Here is a 19,939-nt window from a genome sequence, read left to right on the forward strand (position 1 = left end):
GTTTTATTTTTACATTTGATTATTCAGTTTGTGTTGTTTAATAACCCTAATGTAGGATAAGCTGAACCCCTGAACCTGTGGTTTACACTGGTGTTAAAATAACACTTCTTATATACAGTAAAACACTGATGTTCACTTTCAGAAGTTTTGTCACAAAAAGGATGTGAAACACGTATGTAGGTTAAGAGATATAATATAACAAACACACTTTTTAAGCATTATCGTATCGCATATCGAATATCGCATTATTTAATGAGTTATCGCATATCGCATTTTTCTTCAATATTGTGCGGCCCTACTTTAATGCACATCATAATTACAATTTCAGCAAGACCTTCTTGATGGCAGCCGAATACTGGACTCTTTGCAGTTGCATTGATTAAATATATGATGATCACGTTCTTCCTCAGTATTTTTGTCTTGTTTTCACGTACAAACATCTAAACATCCATTTACTTGAGATGCAAAATGACATGCATTTGTGAAAGTGTATAAAAATCAAGTGAGTTTGTGCTTAAAAACAAGAAATCTGCCATCAGAAAATAAACCAAAGGGAAGTTTGAAGTTATTAATGATCTAATATTTTGCATCTCAAATAAATGCATCATGTTTAGACTGGAAAACAATACCGAAATGAAGGAAGAACGTTGCTTTTTGCAGCGTGTCTGAGACTAAATGCATATTTAATGGTATTTTCTTGAGTACTAGCTCATTACAGTGGACTTTCAGAAAGGTACGAATCAAGAATGCATGATAAAATGTTTCCATATTCATCTACTCTTCCTCTTTCCGCAGGCGGAGACCTGTCGAGACGCTGATGACCGGAGAGAAATGCTTCGTCCTCCTGTTCATCCGGTCTTCTTTATGTAGCTCGTCATTATATGACTGAATCTTCTCTGTTTAATATTTCCTAAAGCTCTACGAGATCTACAATCTGTACAGCCTTTAAATTATGTTTGGATTTATTACTTTTTTTCAGTCTTTAATATTTTGCATTTTAATGAATCTAGCGTATGTTGATTATAAAGAAATTAATTATTATTATTGCCATCTGATTTCTTTGCTAAATGTTTGTAGCAAATGATTTGTATTATAAAAGAAGAACAGATGATTTTACTAAAGTAGACAGCTTAAATGCACTGAGGTCTGTGGTTTGATATATAAAACCTTATGTCATATATAACTTCTTACATCAAATATATTTATTTCTAAATGTGCGATCTAAAGCCTATTGTTAAATTTATGGTCTTAACCACTGAAAATTTTTCTTATTTCGTTAATTTTATGATTATGAGTTTAAGCAGTTTTCTTCATTATTATGCAATTCAAAATGATTGAGAAAATGCAGGATATTTTTGTGATTTTTACTGACTTTAATGCACAATTAAACTAACCTTTTTGGTAATAGTGGGCTTATTTACTAGTGTGGCTGTTTATTGAAGACAAAGATGCACCACAGCACACATGCATGTGTTTTATTCCATTCCCACCTTGTGAAAGTGTGTCACGTAGGCTATAGGGGTAGTGAGTGAAAGGGATTGATGGGGAGGAGGAGGAGGCAGAGATGCTTCAAAGACAGTCTGGATAAATATGGACAAAAGCCCTGATTTCACAAGGATTTTGCTTTTTAGGCTAATAAGCAAGAAGTTGCAAAATCGTTGTTATTGCACTAAAAACCTCCGCATATATGCATAACATTGGTGTTTTCGTCCACGGGGAGTGTCTTTTGTCTGCACGCGCGTGACGGCGCAGGGAAACCCCACGCCCGCGACGCGTGCACCGACGATGACGTATCATGTACAGTCTGACAGCGCGACGCCGCCGAAGGTGGAAAACAAAGCGCGTTGAAAGCTCGCTCGCACGCGCGCGCAACTGTCAGGTGAGTTATTGGATCTCGCATGGAGCTTTCGGTGATCGTTCGGGATCCTCGTCGGGATAATCGTGAAGTATCCCAATTTACCTTTCAGCTGAATCCCGTGATTTCTGTTCCTTTTCCACAAGAGCCCAGGAGATGACGACATCAAGGGTTCGACACCTGCGAAAGGAGACAAATGACACCGAAATGAACTAAACACAGCAATATATATTCTATACTAGAAATAAGTAATTATTTAAGTTTAGTTGTGTTTGTATTGTAGTTTAACGCACGAGCTCGTCGTTGTTGTTGTTGGTCACCATCGAAACGGGAGGAGCGCGCGCGAGAGCGACACGCGTCAAATGATTCGCATCTCTTTTTCTTCTAAGAAAGAACAAGAAACATCTTTTCTTCTTCTTACATTTTGTTTTTGACGTATGACAACTGAGAAGAGCGCTTTAATTGGACAAAGGGATACCCAAGGACGTGACTATGGCACAATCAGGGTACCTCGCGAGCGCGTTCCTGTCACACAGAGTTCAGCGTCCAGCATGTCACGAAGTAAATTAGTCTAGCGATACTTTCATCATTTTTTTTTTTTTTAAGGGATTACGCGACGTAAACAGTCTTCGGACACTGGAAACTGTTGTTTTTGGATAAGTATATATCGCGAGTTGTTCTCCTGAGGGCTCGAGAACTGATGATGTTCCCCAGAGCGCGGGAAGCCGTGTGACTGAGCGCGCGAGGATGCCGGTACGACGAGGGCACGTCGCGCCGCAAAACACTTTCCTCGACACGATCATCAGGAAATTCGAGAGTCAAAGTAAGTTCTTGTTTATTTTCAGTATTTTACTTGTATTGTGTGTGTTTTTACTATCAGAATACTATGTTTTTTTTTGGACATATGTGACCCTGGACCACAAAACCAGTCACATGGGTCAGAGATATCACATAAAAGCTGAATAAATAAGCTTTCCATTGATGTGTGGTTTGTTAGGATAGGACAATATTTGGCCGATAATATACAACTTTTGAAAATCTGGAATCTTAGGGTGCAAACAAATCGAAACATTGAGAAAATCTCCTTTAAAGTTGTGCATTTATGTTCGAGATTTTGCTGCATTCACACAATTATTAATTATTATATATATTTACGGTAGGAAATTTACAAAATATCCTCATGGAACATGATCTTTACTTAATATCCTAATGATTTTTGGCATAAAAGAAAATGCAATAATTTTGACCCATACAATGTATTGTTGGCTATTGCCACAGATATACCAGTGCGACTCGAGACTGGTGACGTGATCCAGTGTCTCATATGCCATATTTTTGAGGTAACTTTTTATTCCTGTCAGAATACTATGGCTGAATTTACCTGAATACATTAGATTACCTCAATGACAGCAGTTTTAACTGTGAGATCAGATCAGAAAATTGCTCCTAAATGTGACAAATACTCTTTACAGTTTGTTAGCAAAACCTCGGAGAACCATGATGTGAATAATATAAATTAATATATTGGAAGACGTGTTGTACCATGGTAGGCTATATATCAAAGTAACATGGTGTCACCGCAGTACCTTTTTATAAGGGTTGCTAATGAAACAGGTGTATCAAATAACAACACTGACATAATACTAATGAGACTTGAACAGCCTTTAGCGTTTTAGATGTTGACATTGTAATTATTGTGCATTATCCAATAAAGACACTGTCTCTGAGAAGAGGTAAGAATGTTATAGTTATTATTGATCATATAGCCTAGTGTTGGACACTGGAGAACTTCTGTATCAGGCTGTACATCATCCTTTATTTTAACGTGTGGTGGTTCTGTTCATAATATAGGCCTATATATAGTCCCAGTTATACAGCCAATCAACTTTATGAATTCTTTTAGGTGATATTACAGCTTTTTAGTTATTAGTGACTATCCAGAATTCATTGTGAGCCACATGAAGACATGTTGCTTTAGGTCTGATCTCAGATAAATGCATCTAAACTGAATTGTGTTTAAGGGTTTAACCTTGCATGTGATTTTGAGTCCTAAAACTTTAAATAGCCTCAGTTTTCATGATGCATTCGCTGATCTAACAGGTGTGGAGATTCAAGTCTCAGATGTGGATCTTCTTAATCATCCTCAAAAATCTTTCAAAGAGCCAATTAGTCTTCATTTCCATCTGCCTCAGACTGGAATTGTTTTGTTTCCTAAAGCAGCTTGTGATGTGTTTGTGTTGGGAAATAGTGAAGGTGACTCCTCAGGTTTTTCCTGCATAGTGAATTACTCTGGCTCTCCACAACACTCATTCTCGACAGTCATTCTCAGATACACCTGTTCCACCATGACGGTTCTGATGCGGGTTCCCGGCCTGTGTTCATCCTTTCCACTGCACACGACAGCCGTCGCACCGGAAGTCATTCATTTCCAATGTTCCGAGTTGCGATCATATGCGTATCCGGAAATTTCGGAGCCGATTTAAAGGATTAGTTCACTTTAAAAAAAATTCTTTCTTTCTTCAGTCGAAAAGAAATGAAGGTTTTTGAGGAAAACATTCCAGGATTTTTCTTCATATAATGGACTTCAATGGCAGCCAACGGTTTGAAGGTTCAAATGTCCGTCTCAGTGCAGCTTCAAAGTCTCTACGCGATCCCAGTCGAGAAATAAGGGTCTTATCCAGCGAAACGATCGGCCACAAATGCCCGTCTTGTACCATCTCTGAGATGCGCCATGTATTACGTCATCACGTTGGAAAGGTCACGAAAATAATAAAAATAATAATAAATTAAAACAAAGATGTCGGATGATTTTGAAGTTGGAGGAGAAAATGAGATGGAATTTTTCGCCCTTCCCTGCCTTTCTGAACCGGAGAACACAGGCAAATAACTTCGCTCATTACCACGGTCGCCTGCCGCCACCTACTGGCGGATTAGTTTTCAAAGTATTCTTTTCAACATTCCTTTTATATTCAAAAAATATGAATCTCATTTAATACAGCACAGTTGTAATTTTTCAATGCAAATTATTCAATGTATAAAGGGAAAAAATGCCATTTATTAAGGTAAAAAACAAATATTTTCAAATATTTTCCTAGCCTGGTAATACCAGTCTGGCATGGCATAATTGAAAAGCGTTTTCTTTCTCGCGGGGGGGCGCTTGTCTGAAGTTTAAAATCATTGGTTCCCATAAGCCAATCACATAACGTTTGGTTATGGCGTGTGTTATGCGCATGCTCAGCCGCATCTAACTTCCACTGTAAACACATGTAGTATGATGCGAAAACAAAACCATCGAGCGAAATACCGGAGTGAACATGGCTGTGAACGACTTTTGCAGATTATTTGAAGTAAATCTACGCATCCACGGTACAATTAGTGTCTACGTCACGGCTCTCAGCCCGCCCTCTGTTCGTTGATTGGCCGGCTGTTTTCAGGCCGGATGAAAACGGAAAGCTATCACGCTGTCTCAGACTGAGTACAGAAGCGAAATGAAATTGAGCGGAAGTAAGAAGTCTGACATAGTCAGGCTAGTGTTTTCCAACAGTGAAGTAATTAAACAATGACAATTTAAGTTTGAAGGGAGAAAAGCCTCTGTTTAGGCTATTAAGGAAATGTAATTTTGCCAAAAGAAGAACTTTTATTTTAAATAAATGTTAATTTTAAATCAGCCTTCTTCAGTGTGATAGGTGTCCACATCATCGTGCTTAACACTGAGAATCTGAATAATTGTAATGTGATGATCAGATATCTAAATCTAAGAATATCATAGGTTCGGGTGGTTGGCGGGTGGATTATTTATTTTTAACAGTGGATTCGGGTGACTCAAAGTGCACCAGATTAATGAATTTATCTTTAAAATGTACAAAATGTTCTGTGGGAAACACAGTATATGATGGTCTACGAAAAATATCTTATTATTAAAACACATGATCAGGATTTTACCTCATATGCCTCGTTTTGAGCCAGGAAAAACCCTGAGTAATGCTGCCAAAAATGAGAATTTTGTAAGATTGCGCATTGATGTTTTGGCTCCAGTGAGGAGCAATGGGATATTTATCCCTAGTATGGAAATCCAAAAGTTTCTTCAGTGCATCAGCTGACCGTCTTCCATTGATTCCCTCAGACATTTAGACTGTTCTGATAATGAAGACTGTCTTCAGTTGTGAACAAGATTGGGATATAATATGTCAGTCCATATTTTACTTCTGAATTATTAATATTGTATAGGTGTTCAAGTCCCCCTGTGGGGTAAATCAAGCATGTAATGTTGTTTATGTCTATGTGGTGTTTTTAATATACAAACCATGTGTAAATTCATAAGTCGACACCATTGCTGATTATTTTGGTGTTTCTGACGTCACAAACTACCTTGTTAACCAATCAGATCAACGTGTGATCGTCAACCAGTGGATCTCTGAGCTGAGTGAGTGAGTGGAGGCGGGGCTCATTTGCATATTCATAGAACCGCGCATACTAAATGAGGGAAGGGTGTCGAGTTACATTCAAGATATTTTAAGGCATGATTTATCTAATGCATAAAAACACTTAAATATGTAATTTTGGTGATCAAAGATGAGTTTTAAGGGATTAATCGATTGACCACGTGGGGACTTTAACACATACATGATTGATGCGTTATTAAAAAAACAATTACATCACCCTACAATTTCAATAAGAATGGCCAAATATCAGAGCTTCATACTATTGCTCATATAATAACTGTCTTGCAGTTGAATATTTAATGAGGAATTAGTTGTTATTGAAAATCCAAAGCATATGAAAAGGCTTCTGAATTATGACATAAATCAAGTCACTTTCCCTCTTAACCCGACCACCACCCTTCCTCTCTCCCTCGGGCACTTTAAATAATACATCACCTTCTCAATCAAAACCCATCGCAAGCTTGAGTACGAGTGAGCTGTCATTGCACTGACCATAAGCTGCCAGTGTTTCTCCTTCAGTGTTTGTCTCCAGATGGCTTGGATCTGTTTTCCCAGCCTTGATGTTTCACCGGTTCAAGAAGAACACCGTGTGCTTCTCGTTGCGATATCTCAACCGGATATTAAAAACTGAACAAGTGTTTTCTCTCCGGTGTTCAGTGGATTATATGAGATGTCAGATGAGAACATTTGCTGCAACAAAACAACCCAAAAATAAAAGCCCATGCATGTGTCCCACAGCTGATATGCCACTTTTTAAATAAAGGTGACTTGACTGGAATAGAGGTTATGCACTGACGTCACTTTCCCGCGGGAACACACTCCCTCAGCCGGCCTGAGTGGCAGAAGAGCTGCTGACTGACTGGATTTAATAGAGGAAACACGAGTAAAACAAACGATTATCAGTTTAAACTAAAGGTTGAACTCAATATAGTGTTTCTTCCAACTTACCAAAGATCCAGTGATCCGTGGATATTGACATGCAGCAGGAATCGTGTTTCCTGACATTTATATGAGCCTGATTTCAACACCGGGGAAAAACATAAAGCAGATTTGCCTGTGAACGCTTTATATAAATACAATATAGGTCTAAATCCATTTGATCACTTATATTAATGTTTTAGCCTATATATCATCATATCGTCCAGCACTAAAACTTGTAGTTTTTTGTCAGTGTTTATTTAAAAACATCCAATTATGCAGAATATATGATGGTAAATATTTAATTGATGAGTTCTCAATACAGTATATAGGGTGATCTATCTATCTATCTATCTATCTATCTATATCTATATCTGTCTATCTATCTATCTACCTATCTATCTACCTATCTATCTATCTATCTACCTATCTATCTATATCTATCTATCTATCTATCTATCTATCTATCTATCTATCTATCTATCTATCTATCTATCTATCTATCTATCTATCTATCTATCTATCTATCTATCTATCTACCTATCTATCTATCTATCTATCTACCTATCTATCTATATCTATATCTGTCTATCTGTCTATCTATCTATCTATCTATCTATCTACCTATCTATCTATCTATCTACCTATCTATCTATCTACTGTACCTATCTATCCATCCATCCAGACCCATTCTATACACCCAACTTTTCATGAACACTTCTCTGTTCTTCTTTCTCATCTGATTGTGATGTTATTACTGTAACAGAAAGCCTTCAGAAGACAGAAGCATCAGAGGAGAGTTTGAGACTGAACTTTGCTCAGCGTTAGGGAGGAGTATTTATAGTTTTCTATATAAAGTTGTGTTTCTCCATCGCCTGCTTCTGTCACATCGCTGCTGAGTTGTCATGGTCTACTTCTGCCAGTATTCTGGGATGCAGAGCGGTTGCTATGTCTCTCTCTCTCTCTCTCTCTGTAATGGAGAGCGGGTGAGATCACAGTCTTATCGGCGTTCTGTCAGAGGAGTTGGTGTGATTAAATTTCACCATTATACAGTTGTCCATTCTCCCTTGTCTTCTCTCATTCTCTCTTTCAGCCTCTGTTGATCATGTTCTCGAATGCACAAACCCTCTACATCACTCATTAGTTTGATGTAAAGATGTTGCTGTACTGCGCTGATATTAGTGTGCATTATTTACACATCAGAGCGATAAAGAAACATGTTGTAATGTAAAATTACAGAGCAGGACGCGTCCCAAACAAGGCAAGGCAGTTTAGAAAGAGTTTGGTGATTTATAACTCAGCTGTTTTATGTTTTATGTTTTGCATATGTCAAGTCAAGTCACCTTTATTTCCAGTATATAGCGCTTTTTACAATACACAGTGTTTCAAAGCAGCTTTACAGTAATAACAGGAAAATAATGCAACAAAAGATTGTTTCTAGAACAAAATAGCATCACAGTCCAGCTTAAGTAAGTTCAGTGATGGTTCATTTTGGTTGTAAAAAAGTTATTAATTTAGTTCATTTATATATCCAGCCTCTCTGGAGGAAGCAGTGATGTCATCGTCCAGCTCAGTTCAGTTCTTCTATATATATATTTTGCCGATTAATCGGCACTGATTGGTGGAACAAGCGGTTATCTGCAAAAACAGGTTAACCGACAGTGAAATGTTGCCATATCATTATAAAGTAATTAATTGGTTGACTAGATGCTTTGTCAAATATTTAATGTCACAATTGTTACCATCTGTTTGCATTAATTGTATGTGTTATTTTAGTTGTTTATCCAATATCCTTTTGATAAACTATCAGTTGATTAATCGGTTATCGGCAAGTACGGCCAGACCTAGTTATCGGTGTCGGTAAAGTCCACTATCGGTCGACTCTAGACTCACATCTGCAGGACAAGCTGGCAGGAGAAAGAGCACACACACACACACACACACACACACACACACACACACACACACACTTGTATAACACACACACGTAATTAACTGGATTCACTCTCCCCTTGTTAAAGCCACACAAAGAGGATTTGCCGTTTTCTTTCCTCGTTGCTAAATGCATTGTTCTGTTTTCTCAGGAGACACGGCTTGCTCCTCAGATAAAAGAAGAAGATGAGTTCACTTTCTTCCTTTCTTTCTCTGTCTGTCAGTGACTCTGATCTATCTATCTATCTATCTATCTATCTATCTATCTATCTATCTATCTATCTATCTATCTATCTATCTATCTATCTATATCATCTTACAATATCTATCTATCTATCTATCTATCTATCATCTTACAATATCTATCTATCTATCTATCATCTTACAATATCTATCTATCTATCTATCTATCTATCTATCTATCTATCTATCTATCATCTTACAATATCTATCTATCTATCTATCTATCTATCATCTTACAATATCTATCTATCTATCTATCTATCTATCTATCTATCTATCTATCTATCTATCTATCTATCATCTTACAATATCTATCTATCTATCATCTTACAATATCTATCTATCTATCTATCTATCTATCATCTTACAATATCTATCTATCTATCTATCTATCTATCTATCTATCTATCTATCTATCTATCTATCTATCTATCTATCTATCTATCTATCTATCATCTTACAATATCTATCTATCTATCTATCTATCTATCTATCTATCTATCTATCTCGAGTTTGCTATACTGTATAGTTATACTGTAGAGATAAAGATTGTTCTTCAGATCAGTGTTTTGGGTTCTTTAAAGCACCAGAGCATAGGCTTGTATAACTTTGAAACCATAACCTTTAAACTTGAAAGCTTTTAAAGCTATTTTAATCTGTCAGTCAAGCTGACATCAGAGTTTTTGAGTGATCTGCTCCTTTAAAGTCTTGACTGATGGTGCTTTGGCTTTTATTAGCCTTCGACTCAGAGATCAGTTTAAAACCTTGTATAAAGAGACAGCACAGAACTCGAGAGATGTTAATTAGGGTGTTTTCTCTGAATCATTCATCCTTTCTCTCTTTCAACGCCTCGGTTTCCCTCAGTCTCTCTCTCTGTGATGCATCTTATTTTGGTCGCAGTGTTCGTTCTGTATATAGGTTTGACACACACACACACACACACACACACACACACACACACACACACACACACACACACACACACACACACACACACACACACTTATGTTAAACTTTCTCTTTTCCTGCCCACTCTGTCTATCTTCAGAGCGCCTGTGGCTGTTTCTCTGATGTACACCGTCTGAAGCCTGCTAATGTCAGACAACCAGACGTGAGGATCCCACAATATAATCTCTAGATTTAGAGTGTATTGGCAGATCTGATTCTGTTCTTCTGTGGTTTCTTCATAAGTTCATCCTATCTTCAGGACTCTCAATGAAGTCTTCTTCTGTTGGTCTCAGAAACCCAAACTCCTGCTGGATTGGCCTGATGATGATGATGATGATTTTTGTTTTCTCCATCAGCGTGGAGATCAAGATGAGATATCCGAACAATTAAAACCACAGTTGAGATTGAACAATGAGCTTCGGTTATCAGTCACAGTGTTTTATTCACCTGACAATATTTACTCGGGATACACGGCCAACATATCTGTATCGGCCGATATATGTTCATTTTTAATGTCCTGAGAAGAAAATTTGTCCGATACATTAACCCTTTATAACCTGAAGCTAAAATAGGTGTTTTTCACATATTTAAATGTTTTGACTGACCAATTCTGAAGCAATGTGCTATCTTCATGTGCAAGGTGTCATCTCTTCCAGAAAAAGATTAGCTTTCAACAAATTACAGTTATTGACCATTATTGTGTGTGGTGAGTTTGTAAATAGAATTTAAATAGACAAAAAAAAAAAAAACCCGAAAATAAATGTACTGATTTTTATTTAGAAAAAAACTGAAAAAATCACGAACGAAAGAAACTAACACTTTAAAGTTGAAAAATTAACTATAATACATATATACAAGTCTGTTTTGTGACATTGGGTTGCACAGTTTTCATTTAGGAAACTTTGTTTCATACACGCACACATACACATGCACACATAGGCACACACACATGCACATGCACACATAGGCACGCACGCACACACATGCACACATAGGCACACACACATACACATGCACACACCACATGCTTAGATACGTGAAAGCGTAACGGCCATCCGCCTCCCAAATTTAATTTAAAATCACCTCTTCTGCTGTCTAACACTTCTTTCTCCATGTATTTGTTCATTTCTTTTATTATTTTATGCAATCCAAAACACTCTAACCTGCCGCGCTTCGTATCTCTCTGTTCAAATCCTTCCTTCCCGCGCTGCTGTCATATGCAGACGGAAAGCATGACATTACTGTAATAAGCCGTATATTGCCGGAAAGCGCATGTTGTCTACTGTCAGGGGCAATCTGAATGGTTTTGATAGTGCAAACGGTTGAAGAATTACGGTAAAATGAATACAGCTTGCTGGTGTGTGTCGGCGATGACAGCCGGTTCTAAAGGGTTAAAGCCGATAAATAATGTATTATTTCCTTCATCTGAGACACTTCAGATGTTCAACAAGATGGGCTTGAATTGCTTGAAATATGATTGGAATCACTTATACTGTACAGTCTGTCATATCGGCTACATAAAATAATGAGAACATTATAATAATTGTGTGCGTGGGTCATGGCTTTGAATGGTAAGACTTTGTTTTTGTAATCAGGCTCTATATATAAAATATAAAAATGATATGATATGAAAGTATATAAAAACTTGGATTTAGATTTATCGGCCAATATATCGGTTATCGGCTTTCAAATACAAAGAATTATCGGTATCGGACAAACTTTCTATATCAGTGCATCCCTAATATTTACCAAAAAAAGTGTAGGAGAGTCTCCAGCATTTGGGCTCAGATGCAGCCTTAAACTCTCATTAGAGAAAACCAGCATCTTAAAGTAACGTAAATGTTAAATACGGCCTCAAGGAAGAGCTTTTATCCGCGGCAGTGAAAGTAGCATCTCTGTGAGCAAACAGCACCTCTATAACCCCTCACCTTTAAACATCTCCCTGCCGACCCGTGAAGCGTCTGTCATTTACTCGAGACTCAAGCGTTTGCTTCTGGCCTTTATCTGACGCCCTTTTGAAGGCGCTAACAGCCATCATGTAAAAGCACTTAAAGGATAAATGCAGTTGACATGACTCTACTGAGGGGAAGAGAGGCGCTGGACGAGGCAAGAGTTTCATTTCTCCTCCGCTGGAAGAGTCAGCACTGTCAATATCAGTTATAGATATCAGTTCAGTATAGGCTAGTTCTCTCTCACTTCTGCCGTCCAGGGGAAGTTCTGCTCAGATTTTCTGGGTGATTTACGAACTCTCTAGTTGCTTTTTTATTTTACTTTGCTATACTTTGTATAGCTGTATATGACTAATAGATAATATCTGTCATCACATTTAAAAATTGTGCAAATGTCTAATGATTCCGTTTAGATTTCGAAATGATTTTAAAACATGATTTGCTATTTTAAATATAGACATGTAAATATATTATTGTTTTGCACGATATATCGGCCACCATATCGGTATCGGTCGATATATGCTAATTTTTAAAGTTATCGTTATCGGCCCAATAAAAAAAATTTGGTCGATTTAATAAAGCCGATAAATAATCGATTACTTTCTCCAGCTGAGACACTTCAGATGCGCACTGTTCAACATGATGGTTTTGAATGGTTTGAAATATGATTGGAAACACTTCAAAAACAAGTCTGTCATATCGGCTGCATAACATTATAATGAGAGCATCATTATGATTGTGTGTTTGGGACGTGGATTTTAATGATGAGACTTTTGTTTTTGTAATCAGGCTCTCAAAAATTATATAAAAACTTGGATTTAGATTAATCAGCCAATATATCGGTTATCGGCTTTCAGATATAAAGAATTATCGGTTATCGTTATCGGCCAACGTTTTCATATCGGTGCATCCCTAATTTATTTTTATGTGCTACTTATTTGATATTTTACATAATGCACATATTAACTTATATTAGTGTTCGTTTAAATATATTTACATTTTCATAGCATAATTTGCATATTAACTTCTATTTGACAAACGTTCCATTTTCAATCTTTGATCCTCCATTAGGCTGATTATTGTCATTTATCATCATCAAACCAAGAGCACAGTTAAACAGGTCACTATTGTGTTCGTTTAGCGATTCAAGCGCTTAGGCTAGCAGAACCACAAACGCCCGTCGGTGATTGACAGGAGGTTCTGGTTCCTCTCAGGAGGAGAGACATTGATTTTCCAGATTGAGTGCTGGGATAAAATCTACAGCATTATGTGCAAATGGAGAGAAATTTGTCCGCTTTATGTGTTTGTCAGTAATGTGACATCTAATGGCTCATTTGAAATGTCTATCTTTCCTCTGCCTTTATCTAGCGGATATATTGAGTGGAACGGTTTATGAACCGCACATGTTGAGCTTTTTATGTGTCTGTGAGGGGAAGGGAAACCGCAATGCTGAAGTTATGGCCTCTGAGAAGTATGAATGAAATAAGAAATATTAATGACCTGTAAATGTTCTCATTTCAGAGAGACAGATGGACCGAGAGCAGGACGGAGACAGTGTGTGTGTGTGTGTGTTGTGTGTTGAGCAGAAACAGGACCAGCTTCAGTTGTGATTGTTTTCTCTGTTGCCTGGAGGATCGTATCGGAGCGCGTCAATAATGCGCTGCTGTCGTACTAATCACCTAATGGCCAGCCCTGCAAGAGCAGTACAGCTGTTTAAAGATTTCCCTTCACGAGAGACAGATATACGTGTCATTTAAGGCGCCATATGCTAACACGTTCAATTGTTAGTGTTTTTAAGGTGGTGCTGTTTTGAAATGACTCTTAGTTCGTTGTACTCTTCGTCACATTCTCTGCATTTCAGCCCAAACTAGGGTTGTTACAGTTAAAGTCCCCCTGTGGTGAGAATCCAGCTTTTAATGTAGTTTATGTGTCTATGTGGTGTTATTAATCTGCTTTAAGAAGACAAAGCATGTGTAAGTTCATAAGTCGACACCATTGCTGAGTATTTCCTCCTTAAAACTGCAGTGAACCAAAGACAGTCTCAAAAACACGCTTTGAAATCGCTGGTGTTTCTGACGTCACAAACTACCTTGTAACCAATCAGATCAACGTGTGATCGTCAACCAGTGGATCTCTGAGCTGAGCGAGTGAGTGGAGGCGGGGCTCATTTGCATATTCATAGAACCGCGCATACTAAATGAGGAAAGGGTGTCGAGTTACAGTCAAGATATTTTGAGGAATGACGTTTTTTTTTTCAAGGAAAAAACGTAAAAATGTAATTTTGGTGATTAAAGACGAGTTTTAAGGGATAAAATGATTGACTACAGGGGAAATGTTAATCAAATTGAAATGAAAACTGAAACCATACAAAAGTAAGTGCTAACTGAAATAAATAAAATACATAAAAAATCAATTTCATTTCAGCTAGTTGCCAATCTTCTCTGACTGTACGTTCACACCGCCGTGTGTGTGTTTACAGGATTGCGTTCTCTGGAATCCTCTCAGGTGGAGGACTTCTACATTCTGATTGGTTGCCGCCGAACCGCGTCAGAGCTTATTACCATAAAGTTGACCTGACTTCAACTCTTCTCGCCGCTCTCACCGTCCAAGACGCGCCGCCCTCGCCGGAGCTCGAACGCACAGTTAGTCTTAGTAATTTGATGAACTAAAATAATGACTAAACTAAAATAAAAATGAATAAATAGATTTTTTTTTTTTACATCTAATAAAAATGGACAAAAACACAACAAATATGACCTAAAATTTAAATCAAAACAGAAAATGTACAAATTAAAATTAATTCAAAATATTAATAAGAACTATAAAAGATACTAAACACTGGCCTGATAATTTCAAATAATGTGTCATTTTATTTATAAACCATTTAACCTACTTTTAAAGAAATGTAATACTTTTATTTACAAACTCAAATTAAATAAACATTGAATGTTGATTCATTCAAGTGATTCATATTTATATTCTGTAAGTGCAGTTGATATTCTTTCATGCGTTTATTTTCATATTGGCCTTTCAATTATTAATTTGCACACTGAGTTGTAATTAGTCTTTTCTTTCGTGCATATGCACAGAACTAACCCAGTTCTGTTGCCTTGCATCCACTGCCATTCCCTGAAGGCCTCTCGTATTTCTAGTGGGAGTTCTTGGTTCTTCCTGACCGTTTCTCACCCTCTTCGACACTCAGAATTAATCGCACCGTTTTAAACATACCTTTAAGACTTCTGTATGTAAATGGCCTCTGTTATCGCAACGCTGCTCTGTAACTGTAGGTTGTGGATTCTCCTCTGACACATTAACAACAGAAGTCCATTACGGCCGGTGAGTGAAGTTTGAAGAGAGCGTCCAGGGCCGACGGCTCTCCTCAGAGTCCTTGAACAAGATTAATCACTGACGGGTTTGTGAGGAACCCAAATATGGGATGGAAATTACAAATATGGGAGTTTTCCAGTTTAGCATGACACTGTCAGGCTGCAGAGATGAAGCGATTAAGGCTGCGGTCCAGAACTGATGCATCACTGACTGTAGTTTCAGCACTTGACAATCTCTTATCTCTGAAGTTCCTGTTTCGGGAAAAGCATATTTAATACACACACACTTATAACGTCATCATGACAAATTATCATTGAAGAAACTAGCTTGACATGCAACTAAATACATAATATTAAAATACAATATTACATGATTACATACTTTACAAAATGTTGACAATTTTAAAAATGTGTTGTTGTTATTATTATTGTCTTGTGCATTAAATAAATGAGTGCATTTGAAGGATAAATGTGCTTTGATTGTCATGAAAATAACACCACAATGCAAAAAAGGCTTAATTTGTGTGTGTGTGTGTGTTATATATTATTTATTATTTATTATTAAGATGTATATTAATATATTATTAATATATTATGCACAAATTACCACAAGAAAAATATATCAAATTAAAATAAATAAATATTACATATTTATTATATTTTTATCTATTTATATGTTTATATTATAAGTATGTTTTATTATAAATATTATATTTATATTGGATAATAAAAATATTAATTGATTTTAATTATATATAATTTTTGCATAAAATATTATGCACAGATTACTGTATAATATATATATATACAGTAATTTGTGCAATAATTTTTGTGCATAATATTTTTATGCAAAAATGATATATAATTAAAATAAATAAATATTTTTATTTATTTATTTTTGAGGGCAAGATTCACCCTAGATTTGTTTTCCTTTCTCTTCCTCGTAACTCAAACATCCTCAGTTTACTCTTGCAGAATGAAACTCCATGGGTTTAATTTAACATTGCTGACTTCACTTTCTGATGAGAAGTGGCTCTGTTTCCCGGAGTGTGTGTGCAGTCGGTGTGTGTGTGTGTGTGTGTGTGTGTGTGCAGTCGGTGTGTGTGTGTGTGCAGTCGGTGTGTGTAGGTGGTGTGTGTGTGTGTGTGTGTCAGGAGAGATGACAGAAGTCTCCAGGACGTTAGGAAAGTGAGGCGGCCGAGAGCTCTTCAGACTCTTGTGTGGTTTCAGCTCAAGCCATCCGTCAAACCCTTATTGCAGTGGCTCTTCAGCCCAGCGAGTCTCAGCGAGTGATTTAAGTGGTGTGACGCGTCGTGTGAAGGTCATCCCTGTGTGTCCGTCACACACTGTACACACACATGCATCTGTCCCAGTGATACAGCGTCTAGCCCGAGTCGAGTAGCAGATGTTCTGTAGTTTTGACTTCGATCTTCCAGTGATGCTTTGCCACTGAAAATGTAAAACATTTGTATATCTGATGCATCATTTTTATGCCTTTACAGTTGGTTTTCTGTGATGTTTTCTACATTACTCTTAATGTAGGGTTTACCAGCCCCCCCCCCCCCCCCCACACACACACACACACACACACACAAACAAGCAAACAAACAAATGCATATATGTAATAGACTGTCCATGAATTTTCTAGCCAATTATTTTTTTCCAGGGTAGGTTATATGTATCTATCTATATATATAGATATGCTAAGAATGTATATTGTAATTTCTCAGAATAAACTGAAAAGAGGTCCAGACTTCACAAGTAAGGCACCAAATTAAACCGAGTACATTTTGCCAACCAAACACTAACTGTCCCATGATTCTCAACAGACTTTAAGAGTGTGTGTTTCCTCTCTCTCACAGGTAGGAAGTTCATCATAGCGAATGCGCGTGTGGAGAACTGCGCCATCATCTTCTGCAACGATGGCTTCTGTCACATGTGCGGCTACACGAGGGCGGAGATCATGCAGAAGCCCTGCACCTGCAGCTTTCTCTACGGCACACACACACGCCGGCTGGCCATCGCTCAGATGGCTCAGGCGCTGCTCGGGTCCGAGGAGAGGAAGGTGGAGATCGCGCTCTATAGGAAAGACGGTAGGACAAACACACACACTTATTAATCCTCAGGGTGTGCGAGTGTTTCATTACGACGAGAATGTTGTTCTTCGACAGCGAATGCTTCTGGCCGAGGCTCTCCTCAGGACAGGGTTAATGCAAAGCATGGCCTTCAGTTGTTTGTTTTGTTTGCTATTGGATCTCATTGTAGTTTTGAACTACGTTTGTAGTTTTCATGCATCTTTTGCTTTAAAAGCCTGCTGGACCTTGAACTGGAGAAATCAAACCTTGCGAAAAGCAACTCGGCTTGTTTTGTGTGTCTCACACCACCAGTCAAAAGTTTTGGATCGATTTTTCATGTTTCTGCCTTTTTTGCAGGCTGAGGCTCTCCTCAGGAAAGATTTAAAGGGGTGGTTGAATATGATTTCACTTTTCTAACTTTAGTTAGTGTGTAATGTTGCTGTTTGAGCATAAACAACATCTGCAAAGTTACGACGCTCAAAGTTCAGAGCAAAGGGAGATATTTGCTTTCAAAGAAATGGCTTTTTAAGGACTACAACAAACGGCTGGTAGAGACTACACCACATTCCTCCCGGGTTAGTGACATCACCAACCCTAGAATTTACATAAACCCCGCCCCCGGGAACAATTTATAGATTATCAAGACAGAATATGCTAATCAGTGACTAGAAGATAACTACACATCAGCTTCATAAATTCACCAACTAACCCTTCAGAAATGCTTCTACATGTTGTCACTTCTTCTAGAGTCTCTCCATCATCGTCTGACTTCAGTTTGAACATAAAAGGCTAAAAGTTTTTGATTTTTTAAAAAAAACTGTTGAAGCTCCGCCTCCTGTGCCGGGAGCAGCAGCTCATTTGCATTTAAAGGGACACACACAAAAACTGTGCGTTTTTGCTCACCTTCAAAAAGTGACATTTTTAACATGCTATAAAAAATATCTGTGGGGTATTTTGAGCACTAACTTCACACACACACTCTGGGGACATCAGAGACTTATTTTACATCTTGTGAAAAGGGCATTATACCATCCCTTTAAAGCAAAGCATGTGAAGACAGATGGCCTTGAGTTGTTTACATTGTTTGCTGTTGGATCTGATAGTAGTTTTGAACTAGGTTTGTAGTGTCCATGATATCCGTGTGCGATATTGAGAAAAAATTATATCTTGAAATTTTCTGGGATTTTCTCAGTAACGATAATTAGATGATATTTTGCTGAGTGCTTTTATTGTGTTGGTACAGGAAAAGGCTTAATGCAAAGCATGGCCTTGAGTTGTTTATTAGGGGTTCAAGCATGAAGTGCTGATTGTAATTGTAAGGATTTGTAAAACTGATCGTGCAGGCCAAACCGTAAGGCCTAGAGACTTAAACCTGGCCAGATGGTAGGCCTCAATTTGGGGACAACCTATCAGAGCATGACCCCGATTGGCCCATAGGTGGCGCTACAGCAACGAAAAGTACAAAATCGCTCATAACTCTTAGACCGTTTGTCCTTCTATTTCTAAAAGCTTCTATTTCAGATAAATCCTGTTCTTTTGAACTTTCTAATTATCAAAGAATCCTGAAACTGTTCTGAACATTGATAATAATGAGAAATGTTTGTTGATCATATTAGAATGATTATCCGGGTGTGATTAACTCCAACTGTTCAACGGCCACAAGGAGGTTTTCTTTGGCTTTACAGAATGATGTGTGAGAGATCAGGATAGCTGAGAGAGAGAGGAAGGGTTGGAAGAGTTGCTCCTGCAGGTGATGTTGTTTATTTGATGTCTGTATTGTTTTAGCAACCAATTTACTGAAGGAATTATGCAAATGAGCTCCTGGTTAGACTGGATTGGGCTGGTTCTGGTTAGTGACTCCAGTGCAGGTTTGTGCAGTGAAATCACACACACACACACACACACACACACACACACACACACACACACACACACAGTGTTTCAATCTGGAGTGTTTTCTCGACAGCAGATGTTTGCTCTCAGCCGATGGTTGACGTCTCTTCTGCACAGCATCACACTAGCAATCATAGTTTCCACTGTTGATGTGTTGGGCTGTGTGTTTGGTGTTCATCTCGTAGCCTCCTGACCTGCGCTGGTCTGACACATTAGCATACCTCGTTATGTAATGCAGTTTAGCGGTTACTAATGAATCTAATGCGGCGGTTCCCCCTACTGTATAACAATATTTTAATTTCCTTCTGTATCTTCTTTAATTACGACAAAACAATAGTTTTAAAGGGAAACAATTAAT

At 37.7% G+C, this 19,939-nt stretch overlaps 2 protein-coding genes across 3 annotated transcripts in view; both read left to right on the forward strand.

Moving 5' to 3' along the window:
- sspo (SCO-spondin) overlaps window positions 1-1,420 on the forward strand; it is a gene marked incomplete at its 3' end in the record, with an annotated part of 121,608 nt that extends 120,188 nt beyond the window's left edge. For both annotated transcript variants that reach the window (XM_084398407.1, XM_084398408.1), the window contains exon 104: window positions 796-1,420. In XM_084398407.1, coding sequence (XP_084254533.1) covers window positions 796-818 — 23 coding nt within the window. The remainder of the gene's footprint in view (window positions 1-795) is intronic.
- Window positions 1,421-1,998: 578 nt separating this feature from the next.
- kcnh2b (potassium voltage-gated channel, subfamily H (eag-related), member 2b) overlaps window positions 1,999-19,939 on the forward strand; it is a 190,570-nt gene continuing 172,629 nt past the window's right edge. Inside the window, exons 1-2 of the mRNA XM_084398443.1 lie at window positions 1,999-2,678; window positions 17,476-17,706. Coding sequence (XP_084254569.1) covers window positions 2,603-2,678; window positions 17,476-17,706 — 307 coding nt within the window. The 5' untranslated portion in view covers window positions 1,999-2,602. The remainder of the gene's footprint in view (window positions 2,679-17,475; window positions 17,707-19,939) is intronic.

This window comes from Rutilus rutilus (assembly GCF_951802725.1).
Source record: "Rutilus rutilus genome assembly, chromosome: 24".
NCBI lineage: Eukaryota > Metazoa > Chordata > Actinopteri > Cypriniformes > Leuciscidae > Rutilus > Rutilus rutilus.